Here is a 17,804-nt window from a genome sequence, read left to right on the forward strand (position 1 = left end):
CGGAGCTCCCAGATGCCTTGAGGTGACGTACAACCCAGTGGTCAAGCATTTGCACTGTGATGCCCTGGGTTTGATCTGTCGCACACACTCTTGAGGGGCGGGAAATAGTGCAGCAGCTCAGGCACATGCCTCACATGCGCCTGACCTGATTTTTGTTCCCAGCAGCATCTTGTGGTCCCCCAGTGAAGAGGAACATCACCAGGTGTAGCCCCAGACACCCCCAGCACCACTGTAGTTGCCCGGGTATCTCTTAGCCCTGTGGGACTCACACAGCATTGCATCCTCCAGCCCTTGTACTGAACCAACAACCTGGTTAGTCAAGAATCACCAGTTGTGTCCCCGGATCTCCTGAGCACCATTAGGGAGCCCCCTTCTCACCCCTGCATCCCTTAAAGAAAGAGGTTCTGTCAAGCCGGAGATATAATACAAGGGTGAGGCTCTTGCTTGCCTTGCACTGGCCTACCACACTTCCATCCCCAACACTGCAGATGGTCTCTCACCTCCTACCAGGAGTGATCCCTGAGCACAGAGCCAGGAGTCAGAAGCCCTGAGCACCACTGGGTGTGGCCTCAAACCCCTTCTCCCCCCCAAAAAAAATAAATGGCCTAAGAGGTGAGTGCTAGATCAAGGTGGACCCAAGATACATTGGAGCCCAGAGACCTGACAGCTGTTGAGATGCAGAGGGGAAAGACGAAACCAGAAAAGGGCTCCCTAGGGAAACTACTGCTAAACTTAGCCCCACTCCCCCCCCCCAGGAGTCTGGGGGCGGTGGGGGGTGGGGTTGGGGGGTATAGAGGCCTGCAGATGAAACCCTATGGGCCTGAGTATTCCCCTGGACTCAGAGCAGTCAGGAGTATGGATACAGGTAAGAGGTGAAGCTAAAAGGTTGGTAAGAACCAGCCAGAGTAGAGTAGTTGGACAGCAGGGAACCTTTGGAGGGCAATGAGGCCAAAAATGACATAGCTCATGCTCAAACGCCCAGGTGGGTCTTCTGGGGCATGGAGAATAGTGAAGGAATACAGTTTGGAGATAAAAAGGCAGGAGAGAAGTGGGTAGCTGGAAGTGATGTGAGGCATTGGAGGGGGTAGGGGTGGATGTGGGCGGGGTCGCTAACAGGAGACTGAGGAAGTAAAAGATACAGGTCCCAGGGCCTGAGTAAGTGAAGATTCATTACTGACGTGGGGGCCTGGTCATGCTCTGGGTTAGGGGCGGCACTCTGAGTAAAGTTGGCCTGTCAGTGTCAGGTCTTAGGGGAATAATGAGCTTGTTTAGTGTGGGTGACACTGAACTTGGAGGGCCGCTCTGGGGCACTGGAAGGAGGCATAGAACTTGTTCCTACCTCCCCTCCGTGCTAGAACTTACTCTCAGTATGGAAAGGAAAACTGGGTGAAAGGCAGCTCCAGGACGGCGGGAAAGAGTCAGAAAAAGCAGCTTGTCTGTCTGGTTCTAATCAACTCTCCAAGTAAGAATTGCGAATACTTTTGCCAGAATTTCCCTGTGTGATCTCAGAAGTCAGGAAAGAAAGAGGAAGTTCTCTCACTTCCAAGGGTAGAGAAAATAAGGGCCTCCTCCAGGATGTTGAAACATTGTATGAGACCCTATTGTCAACAGTTTTGTAAATCACATGGCCTAAAAGGTAAGACATTTTAAATAGATGGCCAAGAGTGGGGTGTAGTTGAGTGGTGAGCACAGGCCTTACCGTGTATGAGGTGGCCCTGGGTTCATCCCCACACCCCCCAGGAAAGTCCCCACAACTGTGATAAAAGTGACTTGAGGGAGGCAGCTGTGGAGGGTGGCTGTCTTGCAGACAGCCTCTGTCCGTCTGCCCATCCCCAGCCGTGCTACCTGTGCGGAGACCTTCCGGCTCTCTGACTGCTCTAACACAGAGGGTGGGAGGCTACAGTGCACCCAAGGTACACATACACCCCAAAGCCAGAGCAGAAGAAGGGCACCCCAAAACTGGAGCTCGGGCAGGTGCAGTGTGTGAAGGGGAGCAGGGCAGCCCCATTCGAGGGGGGCTGGCACAGCTGAAGCCACGCCTTGTGCCCAAGCTAAGGGATAAGCAGCCCCAATTCCTGCTCTCCTTCCCCGCATCTCCTTGTCTGAGCTCTTGTCTCTCTGCTCTCCTCCATGACAGTTTGATTTTGGAGACACCATGGTCCACCAGGCCATCCACACCATCGAGTACTGCCTGGGCTGCATCTCCAACACTGCCTCTTACCTGCGCCTCTGGGCCCTCAGCCTGGCTCACGCCCGTGAGTATCACCTCATGCCCAGCAAAAATGGCCACTTCCCCTTTCTTGGGCACCCTCGAATGTGGGGGAGGGGACTGGAATCTATCCAAAATCGCATCCCAGTGCTCTGCTTCTCAAGCATCTTGAACCCAGATTCATTTGCCAGGTTGGCTCTGCAGGGTGGGCCCGCCCAGGCTGTGGGCACGCGGGCAGCAGGGAGTACTGCAGGTCATGGCCCAGTGACCCCCCTCACTGTGTCTCCTTGCTCCCCAGAGCTGTCCGAGGTGCTTTGGACCATGGTGATCCACATTGGCCTGAGCGTGAAGAGCCTGGCGGGAAGCCTGGGGCTGTTCTTCATCTTTGCTGCCTTCGCCACCCTGACTGTGGCCATCCTGCTGATCATGGAGGGCCTCTCGGCCTTCCTGCACGCGCTGCGGCTCCACTGGTGAGGGGTGTGAGCAGTGGCGGGAAGTGGTCTCGGTTACATGGGGTGGGGGGCTTTGTCCCATGCTGGCATCAGTGTCTTCACTCAGGCTGTTTGCTTCCACTGTGACAACTGAGTAGGGTGTGACAAGACCCCTGACCCCTCAACAGGGTGGTTTGGGAAGGTTCTAGAAGGAACAGCTGCATGTGGGTCTCCAGGGAGAGTTGCCTAGTCGCTGCTCTCATCTCTCTCTGTGCCTCTCAGCCGTTCTTCAGGGCTATTCATGGCAACTGAAAGTTTGACAGCGAGACTTACTATTTTTTTTGTCCTCATTGTTCTTGGCTCTGGGGGCCGGATACAGTGATGCTCAGAAGCTGCTCCTTACCAGTGAAGCCTGGGGATCCCCCAGGCCACTGCCCTGGCAGCTGGCTTCCCACCCCCCAGCTCCCCACCTCTGACCTTGTATTTATTTGGTTTTTCACTCTGGCATATAACTTTCTCCTGTCCTCTGAGCCATGAAGACATCTCAGGAATATATTATAGGTCTAGAGCAGAGCTTCCCAAACTCATTACACCTGCCATCCCCTTTTCAGGAAAAATATAAATTTAGCCACCCCACCACCCGACTCCCAAAATGGATCTTCTTTAAGTCAACCACAGAAAGCACCACCCCCATTTCATCCTGGCTCTGTCGTATGCCAGTGTCTTTGGGTGGGAGTCCCCGAAGTGCCGCCATGAGGATGGATTCTGGTTCCAGGGAGGGGGAGTTAGGGACTGGGCTGCCTGTGGGGGGCAGCTGGTTCCCCAGGACTGAGAAATCAGGGTTTTGGGATGGATTCTGACCCTGTGGCCACAAAATCAGGTTGCAAATAAAAATTAGGTTTAACAAATAGATATCTGAGAATAGGTGCCGGAGTGATAGTACAGCGGGTAGGCCTTGCACGTGGCTGACCTGGGTTCAATCTCTGGCACCCCATATGGTTCCTGAGCACTGCCAGGAATGATCCTTGAGAGTGTAGCCAGGAGTAACCCTTGAACACCGCTGGGTGTGACCCAAAAACCAAAAAAAAAAAAAAAAAAAAATCTGAGAACATCCAGTTCGACTGAATGTCAGGTAAACAATGAGTCATTTTCAGATATGTCCCAAGTGGGCATCCCGTGCTTTTTCTAGCTTGTCTACCTCTGTGATTCCCTTTCCTCCCAGATTTGATGACCCCCAATCCCTGCTTTCTGGGCCTCAAGCCTTAGTGACTGTGGATGCTCAGAATTCTGCCCCTGGGGTCCCCCCCCGCCGAACCTTGCGTGCACATACAGCAATCCTGGTTGCCAGCTGGAAGCTGACTGAGTTCCCTCAGGAGCCCCTGGAGGAGGCGTTCTGTGGTGATCCTGATGAGGACCATGGGGGGCTCTCAGCTCTCCAGACTGAGGGAGATCTGCAGCTGGGCCTCCCCTTTTCCGCCCCCACCCCATCTCTTCATCTGTGCCCTTTCTCCTGGGAAACTGTTGGAGGCGTCTGTGCCACTCTGATGTTGGGAGGCCCAGAAGTGGACCTCAGCCTTCCCTTGAAAGCACCCGCGACCGAGCGGCCTATGCGCAAAGCCACCCTCTGCCCGCCCAGCTGTTGTTTACTGCCCAGCCAGGGCCAGGGCCAGAGCCAGGGGGCTGGGCGTGCTGCAGGGCTCAGCCTGCTGGCCAGCAACCCGTTCTCAGCTTATCAGCGTCCGCTCTCCCAGCACACTTCCTTAGCCACTCAGCGTGAGGGAATGTCTGAGCAGCCAGTCTGCGGTGACTCACTTGTTCTTGCCCTCTTGGCTTCCTTCTCTTCCTATTTACTTCTCTGTCTCCTGAGCCCCGGGCTTGAGGGAACAGTCACCACCCTACCTTGATTGCAATCCAAGGAGGGAACCCGTTCCCGCCTCCCTGGACAGGGTGGGGCACAGTCAGGGAGCCAGACCCTGAGTGTCCATGCGAGGAGCCAGGCACAGCCCCGTACGAGGAAGGCGGCCTGGTGGCCCAAGCGAGCAGAGGTAGTTCAGGATGTCAGGATCTCTGGCCAGAGGAGGCCCCTCTCTGGGGGATCTCTGGCCTTCGAGTGGTGGTGTCTCCCCAGATCCTCTTAACTGGCGGAGAAGGCCAGCCTGGGTTCAACCTCCAGGGCTGCCATCTCTGGATCGATGGCTGAGGAGAGCACCTGTTTCTCTGAACCCTGCTTTCTCTCACGTGAGAGGAGAATGATTTCCCTGAAACAGATAAGGGTGCCATGTGGAACCGGCCTCGGCTGCCTTTCTGAGAAGCCAGATTCCTGGGAACACTGTGTGAGCCCACTTATGGGCAAGGAGGCCCAGGGGGTACACGACATCCCGGAGCCCCTCCAGTGTCGTTTGCAAGGAGCAGGCTTGTCAAACATGCTGTGCTCTTGGGTTTTGTGGAGTTTGGGGTAGTGGAGTGTTGGGTGAAAGGGAAGCAAGGCTGCCTCTGTACAGCTTCCAGAAGCCCTTGGCCCCACCCCAGGAGAAGGAAGGAGGCTGGTATTCGTGCGCCCTCTCCTGGCCACTCTCAGGACTGCTGCAGGGAGTCCTGGTCTGACCAGTGCTAGGCATAGGGAGAGCTGGGCCTGTCACCCAGGGCTGTGCAGGTTTTGCTGCTGTTTTTCCTGGCACCCAACCATAGTGTCTCCATGCCCTCATTACCCCAGTTTTTCTACTGGGGCATCCTGATTTTAAGTGAAGGCTACGCCATTATACAAGTACTGGGGCTTGCCGTGGGAGTGAGAAAAACATCTGATCTGTTAAGAGGAACCACTAGACTTGGGGCTGAAGGGCTGGAGCATACTCATATCATATCATATCAGCCCGGGTTTAATTCCCCAGCACCACGTGAGCCCCCATGCACTGCCAGAAGCAAGTCCTGAGCACTGAACCAGGATTAACCCCTGATCACTATCAGTGCCCCCCCCTAAAAAAGGCAAGCCCTGCCCCCCTAGTTTCTAGTTGTACATCAGCTTCATATAGAGTCACAGGAAGGTGGGTCATGAACAGCCACGAGCGGGTTAACAGACTCACCTGTTTGTGCTCGCTCCGGCTCCACCGTCTTCCGAGGAACTGATTTGACTTTCTTGCCTCCCATAACTGGAAGTCTCTTTCTTTTCAGGAAAGGCATGGGCAGGGAGCTAACTCAGAGTTACGACCCGGGACACTAACCGGGTATTCGCTCAGAGGCTGTTCAGAGGGACCAACTCCTTACAGAGCAGAGTCCACAAGTGGGCAGACGTGTGTGCATGCTCACCAATGGGCTGGTGGCTGGGGGACAGCATGGCTGTCCCAGGAGCAGAAGGTCTGGCCACGGCTCGTGGCTGCTCTGCCACAGGGGCCATCAGAGAGGCGCCGAGGGGGCAGAAAGGGTCAGAGAAGCAGCCTGGCCCCGACTGAAACCCCGACCCAGGGAACTGGGAGGCCAGAGGCCGGGACTAAGGAAACAGCAGGGGGCTCTCTGTGGCCTCCCAGTCCGGCCTCTGCGTCACCTCCGCCAAGGGCTGGGCTCAGAAGGTGTGACAGACGCCAGCCCTTGGCCTCCTGAGGCTGCCTCACAGCCCCGTGGCAGTAGCTGCGGCCTGGGAGGGCCCCAGGGGTCCCTGCTCAAAGCAGTGGACAGTGGTCCCGCAGCAGACAGACCCGGGGGGGGGGGAGTGGCCAGATACTTCAGTTGGCACTTTCTCTGGAAGCACCCAGAGACTCGCCTGAGGCAGCTGGTTGGGACCCTGCTGGGGACACTTTCCTGCCCACTACTGGGAGCTGGAGGGAGGGGAAGTGGGGCTAAGCCAGAGCCTGGCTGTGCCCACCCTGTCTGCTGGAGTCAGAGCCGCCACGGCAGACCCTCGTGCCCCTCTCTGGCCTGCCTCACCTCCAGAGTGCATGTGGCATGCAGAGGTGCCCCGGGGCTGACCCACAAGCACAAGGAAACTGAACTTCCCCCACGTGGGGTCAGAGTTGTTCATGCCATTGGAGTTGGGGAAACCATTAGACTCCAAGGGAACTTGGCCACCAGCTGGCTCTGTGTGGGCTGGAAGGGAGCGCATCTGTCTGTTGGTCTGTCAGTCCACTTGCAGTTGGGAAACACCCTCACCACAGGCACCTAGCCCCTGCAGGAAGCACCTACTCCTTCCTGGCACAGCTCCCCAAAGAGGCCTCCCAGAAAGAACCATAGAAGCCTTCTCAGGGGTGGGGAGGGTGGGGGCAAATCCACAGGCTGGTTTGGGGCTGCTCTCACGCTGGTTTGGGGCTGCTCTCACCAAGACCCCCATACCTGATCTGCCTGAAGCCTTCCTCCGGGCTCATTTTCCCTGGGGGAACTTGGCTCAGACATGGCTGGGAGCCCACCAGGCTCAGAGGCGTTTGGTTGCAGGGAGAGGGGCGTCCTGTTCTGACCCTCACACCAAAAGTTCTTGACCTCTATCTGGGTCGGAGAGGGAGGGGTGCCACCGCTTTCTCCCCGACCTGAGCCCCTTCCCACCCCACTGTCCTCCCTCCCTGGCTCTGTATGCAAGTGGGCCGGGTGGAGGCGCAGAACAGAGAGGCTGATCGCAGAGTGTGGGTGCCCGGGTCACAGAGCCAGTGGAAACTATTCCTCAGGCCGCGTTCCTTGGCTTTTTTTCTCCTCTGAATCATGCGTTTTTCTGCCCATATTTGGTGGTTATTTGGCGGCTGGGCAGCTGTCCAGGGCCCGTGCGCAGAGCAGCCTGGCCCTGCCGAGTCTTCCTGCCCCCTCCCAGGCCCCGAGAGCGGCCGCAAGGGCTGCCGGGCCGCTGGGAAGGGAGTCGACGGGCTTGTGTTCCTCCCAGTCCCCAAGAGGAGAATTCTCTCTCAGATGTTTTTGTAGTTGGAAAATATTTTTGCCCTGGCTTTGAGGAGACTTCCCCTCCGAGCTTCCCCTTTTCCTGGGAATTTCCTCCCCTGAATCGAAAGCGCCGCTATTCAACTAGCAACCCTCTCATCAGGAAAACACACAGGAAAACAGAGCCACTTTGGGGCTCCCTGAGAACTGGGAGAGCTGGCCCTGCCAGCTGAGGGTGTGGGGGCTCTGGCTGACAGAATGGCATCTCCTCGCCTCTGCACCCCCCGGTGGCGGGTGGGCCTCAGCCAGGCCTGGCCGCAACAGTGGAGGGTGCGAGATGGGGAGGGGCGTCTTTCCAGCCCCACCATGAACGCCTCACAACTGTCTTTCCTCTTCCCTCTCCCCAGGGTCGAGTTCCAGAATAAATTCTACAGCGGGACCGGTTTTAAATTCCTGCCTTTCTCCTTCGAGCACATTCGAGAAGGGAAGTTTGACGAGTGAGCCCAAGGCCTCTTGCACTCGCCAACGGTGATTGCTGTTGGTGGTGACTTGCAGGTGTCGGGGCACTGTGTCACCCCACCACCCCTTTCATGCCTGTGAGTCTTTAGCTAGATCCGGTCCCTCTGGGCCCCCAGTCCCCGCTTTGTGTGTAGTGCAGTGACTCTAGAGGATAGTGAGGCTTGGACTGTCCTCATCCCACCGTGACCCCCACAGGCCCCAGCCTTGCCCTCCAGGCCTCTGTGACTCCCTGTCCCCTCCCCAGAGTGAAGCTGCTGGACCCCCTCTGCCATCCTCACCGAGACTGTGCCCCAGCCCCTGCCCTTCTGGTTACTGGTTTTGGGGGACTGTCATGTACCCCATTCTTGGGCTAGCAAGGGGAGCAGGGAAGGTGGTCTTTCTGTCCTTGGCCCACCCCTTCGATTTAAATCAGGGATTCCTTGGGCCATCTGCTCCCCAGCACCTGTAAGTTCCCCCCGAACTCACTCCCTCACCTCTCCCTTGCCCCTGCCCTACTCACGCCCTCTCCTCCCTCCCTCCCAGAACCCCTCCCGTCACTTGTTACCCAGCTGGGAGTGCCAAGGCCTGACTGCCTGAGTCCTGGCTGCCCGCTGGGGTTGGCAGCACCTTCCTGCTATGGACCCCAGACCATCCCCCACCCCCTATCATGATCATGAGTCTTGAATGCAGGGCTGAGGTCATCCCCCCTCCCCCCGAGAATCGGAAAGGGGAGGAGCTGATGGAACTGACCAACAGCCTGCTGATGCCTGCAGTGGTGAGAGCTGCACAGCCCCGCCCAGTGGACACCCCCAAGGACCACTTCCTGTCACCCCCCAAGGCCTAGGCCCTTGGGACCTCTCAATCATGTGTAGATGCAGCTGTTGTGCTGCATTACTGAAGAGACTCTCCCCTCAGCCTTCTGTGGCATGGGGGGGCTCCTCCAGTGGGCCAGCCCTGTCCCTCAGCCCTGGCTGTCTGCAGGGAGCAGCCTCTGACACCCCAAGGCTGAGCTGGCTCCACCCCCCTGTTCACCCCTCCTCTCTGCTGACTGGGCTTGAAGCAGAGCCTTCCCTTGGGAACCCCACCCCAGGCCCTTCTGATCCCACGTTTCTGTGCTGAATAAAGTGTTTGCCTGAACGGAAGGCTCCTGTGTCTCCCTGAACCCCGGTACCTGCACTGCCTCCAGCTCCTCCAGCCCTTCTGCTCTCACCATGGGAGCCCGCCCTGGCTGGGCAGATTCTCCCCTGATCTCTGCCTTCCCAGCCCCAGGCCCAGGCCCCTTTGCAGACACTACTAAGGGCCCTGAGACCCTGTCACCTGCTCCTGTGGGCCAGGCCAGGCTCTCAGGGCAGCTGCCTGTCTATTTTGAGCCCTGCTGCACTTGGCCTTGGGGCAAGCAGAGACACACCAGGTCGTCCAGGCGGCTGGAGAATGTGGAGTGCCAAGGCCAGCAGGTGGCCGAGGAGCCCACAGAGCGTCCAGCGGGGAGTCACCCACATTCTTCCGCAAGGCTTTCCCCCTCCAGCTTTCCCTTCTGCACAGGAATGTGCACAGGCCAGCGGACAGCGGCCCCCCGAGGGGGACCAGTTCGTGTTATGTTTCTTTCCCTCCAGCCTCAAACCTGCCTTCCCTTGGGCTAGCAAGGAAAGCAGGGAAGGTGGTCTTTCTGGGGGTTCCACTCCACCAGGCTCCTCCAAAAGTCAAGAGTGGAGACCTAGACAGTGGCTCCTTGCTCGTCTTGCGAGTGGGAGACCTTGAGTTCCATTCCTGCTGCTGCTGCATGCGCTGAGCACAATCCTGGCACCTCTGATGTTTGCACCTCCTCCCGGAGGCCAGGGCCAAAACAGTTTGTAGTTGCATCACACAGCCTCTGCTCAAGTGTGTGACCCCCAGGCGGCTCTGCGACTGAAGATAGGCCAGCCAGTACCTGGGCTAGGAGTCTGACCCCGGTGAGCTCAGCTGAATGGGTTCAATCCTGGTGAGTTCATGTGTATGCGGGCACTATTCACAGGGGAAAGAAGAGTGTTTTCAGCGAATGGTGTTAGTAACTGGCTATTACCACCACCACACGTTCGTCATACATAAAAAGAACTCAGAATGGAGCAAAGGCCTGAATGTGAGACTTAAGACTACAGCTCTTAAAAGTGTGGGGGGGAGCCACTTCTGCCTTAAGACACCCACTTCTTAGTACTCTTACCTGGTACCTTTTCTCCCAAGTGGATTGATAACAAACAATAAAAACAGCATTCCCCACCCAAAAAAATAAAAAGGCTACAGCTCTTGGGGCTTGGGGTGTGGCTCTGCCTTGCCTCTAGAAAGCCCTGGGTTTGATCTCCAAGCACCACCAGGTATGGCCCCAATTCTCAGAGACCATAGTACTTCATCTCCGTGACCTTTGGTGAGGCAGTGGCAAATAGAACATCAAAAGTAGTGACAGAAAAGGTGGGCTGAAGCAATAGCACAATGGGTAGGGTGTTTGCCTTGCAGCCAACTCAGGTTCGATTCCCGTCATCCCATATGGTCCCCCAAGTTGGGGCTGGGGTGATAGCACAGCGGGTAGGGCATTTGCCTTGCACATGGCCGATCCGGGTTCAATTCCCGGCATCCCATATGGTCCCCTGAGCACCATCAGGGGTGGTTCCTAGTGCAGAACCAGGAGTAACCCCTGTGCATCTCCAGGTGTGACCCAAAAGGAAAAAATATATATGTATGCCCCCCAAGCACCGCCAGGAGTAACCGCTGAGCATTGCTGGGTGTGACCCAAGAAGAAAAAAAAATAGTGACAAAAAAGGAGATGGAAGATAAATTGGGGGCCAGCAAGAGTACAGTGGGTAGGGTACCTGCCTTGATCCCAGCATCCCATATGGTCTCTCAAGCATCTCCAGGAGTGATCCTTGAGCCAGGAGTAACCCAGACCACCACCAGGTGTGCCCAAACACAAAAACACCAATAAAGGCCCAAAAAGATAGTACAGGGGTTAAGGGACTTGTCTTGGCAGTACCGACCCCAGATTAATACTGTAGAGTTCCACAGGACTTCCTGTGGCCCCAAGGCCCAAATAACAAAAAGGAATGAGACCCCAATATATGATTCTTGAATGCTCCAAAGTGTCCAACCTGAGATTATGTTGCTTTGAGGCCTCTTTTTTTTTGTTTTCTCGCTTTGATGGCATTAATTGGTGACCTTTTGTTTTTCTTTTTTTTTTGACGGCCACACCCAGCTGTGCTCAGGGATCACTCCTTGTGGGACTCAGGAGACCACATGGGGTGCCGGGGATAGAGCCCGGGTTAGCTACTTGCAAAGCCAGCACCCTATCTGCTGCGGTATCGTTCCAACCCTGGATCTATTTTTTTGAAAAGCATTCCCTTTACCTAATTAATCCCTGTCACCCGGAGTCTCGGGCGACAACCCCTAAACAGTGAATGTGTGGTCCCGGAGCCAGCATGGGAGAGGGTGGATATGGGCCTGCTCGCTCTGGTCACCTTCAGCTCCCAACGCTACCCTGTCCTCCTTCCGAGTTGGAGTGGAAACTGTGACTTTCTGCCTAATGGAGTGCTGGGAAGAAGCTTCCTTAGATGAGGGGGGGGAGGGGGAGTGCCCAGCTCTCCCAAGGCATGTGCCAGGTGTGGGCTGCCCCCTGGTGACCATGCAGGGAAGTACTCATGCCTCCTTCAGGTGGGAGAGACCCTCAGCACATTGCAGAGAGGGGGGTGTGCAGTCAGTCCTAGAGGCCTTCAAGGGAACAAAAGTGCTGAGAGAGCTGGGTAAACTGGCTCAGACAGGTTAGTGGGAAAGGTGACGTGTCACGGGGTTAAGAGATCAAACTTCCCCATTCCACTTCCCAGTCCCTGTAGGACGGAGCCCCTGAGACATAGACAAAGCCTATTTGCCTTGTTTCTGGATGCTCCCCGCCGGGCTTGAGGACCAGGCTGTGCTGGAGGAAGCATTTACTGTAACCTTGGAGCTGTCTTCGAACATCACTTTTTTTTTTATTGTACTAAGACACATTTATTAAGGTGTATTGAGAGAGTGAAGACATTCCAAATTGCTCATCCTGGGAGTCAGGTTCGCTCCCCCACCACTATCACATTTGGGCATACAGCTTTTTCTCCCATCTGACTTCAATTGATCCTTTTTTTCTCTCTTGAAAAACTTATGTGTATAAGTTTTACTTTTTTTTTTAGTTGAATCATCATGACTTACAGTTTGGGTTTGGGTTTCAGTTGTACCAATACCCATTCCAATACCCGTCCCTTCGCCGGTGTGCATTTCCCATCACCAGTGTCCCCAGTTTCCCTCCTACCATCCTCCCTACCTGCTCCACTGCACCCCCCCACACCTATCTATGGGAGTTTCTCTCTCTCTCTCTCTCTCTCTCTCTCTCTCTCTCTCTCTCTCTCTCTCTCTCTCTCCTCTCTCCTTCTGAGTTTGCATTTTAATGGTGGATGGGCCCTATCTGGGTGGTGCTCAGGACTTAACTCCTGGTGATTCCCCAGGGAGGCCATAATCAGTGCCATCTGGTCCCCTGAGCCCACCAGGAGTCCCTGAGCACAGAGCCAGGAGTAAGCCGTGGCCTATCTCTGGCCCCTCACAAATAGATTACATCACCCCTACTTGTGTGTGTGTGTGTGTGTGTGTGTGTGTGTGTTTTGTTTATTTTTAAAAACACAAATGGGCTGGAGAGACGGTACAGGGGGTAAGGCACTTGCCTTGCATGTGGCCGACCCTGTTCAGTACCTGTCAGGCACCACATGGCCCCTGAGCACCGCTGTGTGTAGCGCAGACCCCAAAATAACAAAAATGGAAGTATCTTAATACCCAGTGATAACAGTGGTTCGGCCCTTTTCATATACATGTAAAAGTTTCTGTTTGCTGAGAGAACACCTAGCTACTCTCAGGACTCATTCCTGCCTCTTCACACAGGACTCACTCCTGGTGGGGTTGGGGAACCGTAGGGGGTACTGGGGATCGAACCCAGGTTAGCTATGCAAGTGGCAAGAATCCTATGTGCTGTGCTATCTCTCTGGCCCACATGTATGAGTTTTATATAAATATTTATACAGCTCCATAGCAGAACATTCTTAATTAACACCAATACACCCACGTCATTTTATCCACGTTCCTGATTTCTTCGGCCAATCTCCACTTTGTGGAAAGAGTGAGCTGCCTGGGCCAACAGGTAAAGGCTCGGCCCCGGCACCTGTGACCTCGGACTCTGAAGGTACCCACCCCCACCTGCTGTCCCTGCTGGCCACTCCCTGATGGTGCCAGGTCCCACTGGAGGCCCCCCTGAACCTGCATCCCTCACCCCTGCCTGTGTGCTCTCGGACCCCAAAACACTGGAAACCCGACAGACGTGTCCAGTAAATCTCCCTTATAGAAGAGTGTATGTGTGTGTGTGTGGAGGGGGGATTGGAAGGAGATGCTGGAAGACCAGGGAAAAAGACCCTGAGGTGTGGGGGGTCGGGAGGCAACATCAGGCCAGAGTCTCAGAGGGTCAATCTCTCCACCCCTTCCGGAACTATTCCCCAGGAAAGACAGTGTCTTCGGATACCAGCCAGGACAGAAATTCCACTGGAGAGTGGGAGAGGTTGTCCAGGGAGGAAGATCGTTGCCAGGCATGCGACCAACCCTAGGTCAGTCCCTGCCATTGCACATGGTTCCCTGAGCACTGCAAGGGAGTGACCCCTGAGCACTGCCCAAGTATAGCCCAAACCTCTCCTCTCCTCCCCTTCAGCAAATGAAATTTAATTTGGAGATCCCTCTCCCTGGTTTAGGCTGAAAATTTTAAAACTGTTCCTTGCATGCACACAAGTCACAGGTAAGCTGCAGGGACTGGGGAGATGGTTCTGATGTAGGCAGGTAGACAGGGAAAGGCCTTCGGCAATAAAACTTAGATCAACAGAACTTCTGGGAGGAAAATCCTAAGACTGGTCCACCCTGTGGATACAGAAAACTAGACCTTCAGCAGACCCTGACGAGGTTGGACCCCTCCCCATGAAGTTCCTCAAACCCTCGGACCTCTCCCGTGATCGGATTAAAATGTGATCCAGCCCCGAGAAGACTCCAGAACTTCCGGACCAAGACAACCCAAGAAGAGCTTATAAAAGACACCTGAAACAAAGGAAGGGCACACACATGCTGCCTGAGCCCGCGTGCTGCTTGTGCCCGCATGGCCGAGCACATGCAGTGCCTGAACACATATGTCGCCCGCATCTCCCCTCTTGAGATGTGTACTTTCATGCTTTCCTATCTAATGCTGGGATGTGTGTAGGGGCTCTCTCCACCCTTGGAGAAGCCCGCGTTCTCACTTGAGCGTGTTACTATGTCTCTCTTTTTTTTTTTTATTTTTATTTTTATAATTTATTTATTTATTGAATCACTGTGGGAAAAGTTACAGAGCTTTCGGGTTTAGGTCTCAGTCATGTAGATACCGAACACATTTCCCTTTACCAATACTCATTTTTAACCCCGAACCCCAATAGACCCCCACCTCCCACCCCTCCCAATTCTTATGAGGCAGATGAGTTCTAGTTAATACTCTATCTACTTTGACTAGATAGATTATTTCGATAGAAGATGCACAATTATTGTTTAGAGTTTACGACCCACCCCCCCCCCCCAATCAGACATGCTGAAACAGCGTTGTGAAATGATTTGCTTTCTACAACTTGGTTTAAGAATAAAATGATGTCGCGCGGCCGCTATTGCGGCCGCGCGGTTTTGAATTTCTGCTATTTTACTTATTGACCCTGGAAGAATTTCTATTAAAAGTTAGCTAGTTAAGAGATTGATTTCTGTGCCCTGGAGTCGTGGCCGTGCCGGAGAGCCGCTCGTGGGGGGCAGCTGGCGACCTCGGTGGGGCGTGGGGGACGGCCCACAAAGCCCCCCTTCCCATGAGGTCCCCGCCGCTTCCCCGAGCCCGGCTCAAACCCGCTTTCCACAAGGCTCCCGTGCGGCCGCCATCTTTCTTTCCAGAGAGGAGCGGGCGGGCCGGTCAACGCCCTTCCCCCTCTGGGCAGGCTTGGTGGCGCGGATCAACACAAGTCCATTTGCTTTTCTGCTCCAAGCGGCTGGTTCTCTGTGCTAAGTCCTTGTGCCTCCGGGGCCGTGGCCGTGCCGGAGAGCCGCTCGTGGGGGGCAGCTGGCGACCTCGGTGGGGCGTGGGGGACGGCCCACAAAGCCCCCCTTCCCATGAGGTCCCCGCCGCTTCCCCGAGCCCGGCTCAAACCCGCTTTCCACAAGGCTCCCGTGCGGCCGCCATCTTTCTTTTCCCTATGTCTCTCTTACTCTCCACTCTCTCCCACTTTTCTTCCTCTTTCCCTTCAAAAACCCTCCAAATAAAACCTATTTGCTTCACTGCCTGTCTACTCCTCAAATTCCTTTCTGCTAGGCGAGACAAGAACCCAGTAACCCTGGGTCCCAGATGGCAGAGGCAGATGGGGAGAAAGTGACCGACTTTCTCCTCCCCGCTTCACATAAGTCACCCGTGGGGCCCACCAACATCAGTTCAACGGGCTGAGCACTGACCACATGCAAGAGGCTCAGGTGTGATTCCCAGAACTGCATATGGTCCCCCAGAACTACTGAGAGTAACACCCTCAGGCACCAGGCCCAGAGATGTCGCTGAACACCACTGGGTGTGACCCCAAAACAAAACTACAATAACAAAGCAATGAATTTGCCCTGATCTGGGAAGAAGGGCAGAGAAATGCAGATGGCCCCGAGGGAATGAACCCCCGGTCCAGGCTGCTGCCAGAAGAAGGCGGTTCCAGCAAAGTCTAACAACAGCTGAACTGCTCTGGTGGTTTGCCTCCCCTGGCTTGTAGATAACAACAATACTCTAAGTATTTCCTAAGAAACACTAGGAAAGTTCAACACTTCAATCTCTCCAAACAAAACCCAGGAAGCCCGTTAGAACTCACTGTTCCTTTTTTCTTTCTTTCTTCTTTTTTTTTTTTTTAATCAGCACACTGTTTGCCCTACGAGATTGAGTATTTCCTTTCTTTCTTAGCTGTGCTCAAGACTTACTCCTGGCTCTGCACTCAGGGCCACTCCTGGCGGATTCAGGGGACCCATATGAGGTGCTGAGGATCAAATCTGGGTCTTCCGATAAGCACCCTACCTGCTGTACTATCGCTCCAGCCCCTGCGTGTTCACTTTCTTTCCTAAGGACCATATGGAGTGCTGGGGATCAAACCTGGGTTAGCTGCTGCGTAGTGGCAAGTGTCCTATGTGCTGTGCTATCTCTCTGGCCCACATGTATGAGTTTTATATAAATATTTATACAGCTCCGTAGCAGAACATTTCTACTTAGCACCAACACACCCACTCACGTCATTTTATCCATGTCCCAAATTTCTTCAGCCAACCTCCACTTTGTGCAAAGAGTGAGCTGCCTGGGTCAAAAGCTAAAGGCCCGGTCCTGGCACCTGTGACCTCAGACTCTGGATACACCCAGTCCAGTGGTACCTGGTACTCTCAGAGTAAAACCTGTCCGACTGTTCCCAGCTCCAACTCGTTGCTGTGATTAATGATGAAATTAACTGTCTTTCATTGAGATCTTTTTTTTTTTTTTTTTGGTCACTGCACCTGGTAGTGCTTAGGGGCTACTCCTGACTCAGCCACCATAGGGAGCTCAGGGAACCCTGTGGCGTCTGGGTTGGAACCCCGGGGATCCCACATGCAAAGCATGTGCTTCAGTCCCCTGAGCCATCCCCCTGGCCCTCTCTGAAACATTTCACCTCAGAGACCATCAGGAACTGGGAGGGGCGGGGTTGCTTGCTGAGCATGGCTGGGGGATGGGTTGATGGCTGGTGTGGGAGCGTGGAGCAACAGAAGCAGCTCAGCAGACACCCATGTACAGACTGGGTTCCCGGATCAGCCAGCAGCCTGCCTTTGATCCCTTTGCTGTCTCCGAGCTGCTGCTTCACTTAGTGTGACAGTCTGGGGACATACACTGTACCAGCAGAAAACAGACCTTTCAGTATGACATAGCCCCACTCCAGTCCCTGCCCAAAGGGGAAGCCTGAAGTTGCCTCGTGTGGGGGGACAATGGCAAGTACACTGCTCTGCTCTTGCTCACTCATCTTGTCCCACTGACTTCCTTTTCTACTGACCAGTTTCCACTGGTCAAGTGTGAAGGGCCAGAAAGAGAAGCAAGGAGGCCAAGCAAGGCACCCACCAGGTTTGATCCCTGGCATCACAGATGGTTCCCCTAGGCACTGCCAGGAGTAACCCCTGAATACAGAGCCAGGAGTAGCCCCCATACACCATCAAACCTTCCCACCCCACTCACCACCCAAACAGATTATGGAAAACAAAGACGATGCCCGGCCGAGGTCCTTTTGGGCTCAGCGCCTCCTCCAGCTTCTCAACCTTCCAATTCCTCGCATCTTCCAGCTCTTTCTTTTCCTTTCCCAGTTCTTCATATACAAATATCCCCTTCAGGCTTTCCTTCCTCTTCTATGCACCGCCAGTGTAACTTAAGTGACATGACAGTTTTTTGTTTTTTTGGGGGGGGGGAGAGGAGGGTCACACCCAGCCGTGCTCAGGGCTTACTCCTGGCTCAGCAATCACTCCTGGCAGGCTCAGGGGACCACATGGGGCCCTAGAAATCGAACCCAGGTTGGCCACGTGCAAAGGAAGTGCCTTACCTGTTGTATTATCTGTCTGGCCCCAGAAATGTCAGTTCTCTTGGAAAGCTTAGGCTGGGTTCTCTTGTTTTGATCCACAGCCACGCAACTAATGCTTTGTTTTTATGTGTCTGGTTTCCGGAACTCCCTTAGAGAGGGTGTGGCAGCACCAAGTTACCTACC

General features: G+C 54.8%; 1 protein-coding gene across 4 annotated transcripts in view; it reads left to right on the forward strand.

Moving 5' to 3' along the window:
- The window catches only part of ATP6V0A1 (ATPase H+ transporting V0 subunit a1), a 72,292-nt gene extending 63,171 nt beyond the window's left edge, over positions 1-9,121 (forward strand). For all 4 annotated transcript variants that reach the window (XM_056126586.1, XM_056126588.1, XM_056126587.1 and 1 more), the window contains 3 exons: positions 2,138-2,255; positions 2,508-2,679; positions 7,896-9,121. In XM_056126586.1, the coding sequence (XP_055982561.1) occupies positions 2,138-2,255; positions 2,508-2,679; positions 7,896-7,989 (384 nt within the window). In that variant the 3' untranslated portion in view covers positions 7,990-9,121. The remainder of the gene's footprint in view (positions 1-2,137; positions 2,256-2,507; positions 2,680-7,895) is intronic.
- The last annotated feature ends 8,683 nt before the right edge of the window (positions 9,122-17,804 follow it).

Source organism: Sorex fumeus, unplaced genomic scaffold, assembly GCF_029834395.1.
Source record: "Sorex fumeus unplaced genomic scaffold, SorFum_2.1 ptg000063l, whole genome shotgun sequence".
Lineage (NCBI taxonomy): Eukaryota > Metazoa > Chordata > Mammalia > Eulipotyphla > Soricidae > Sorex > Sorex fumeus.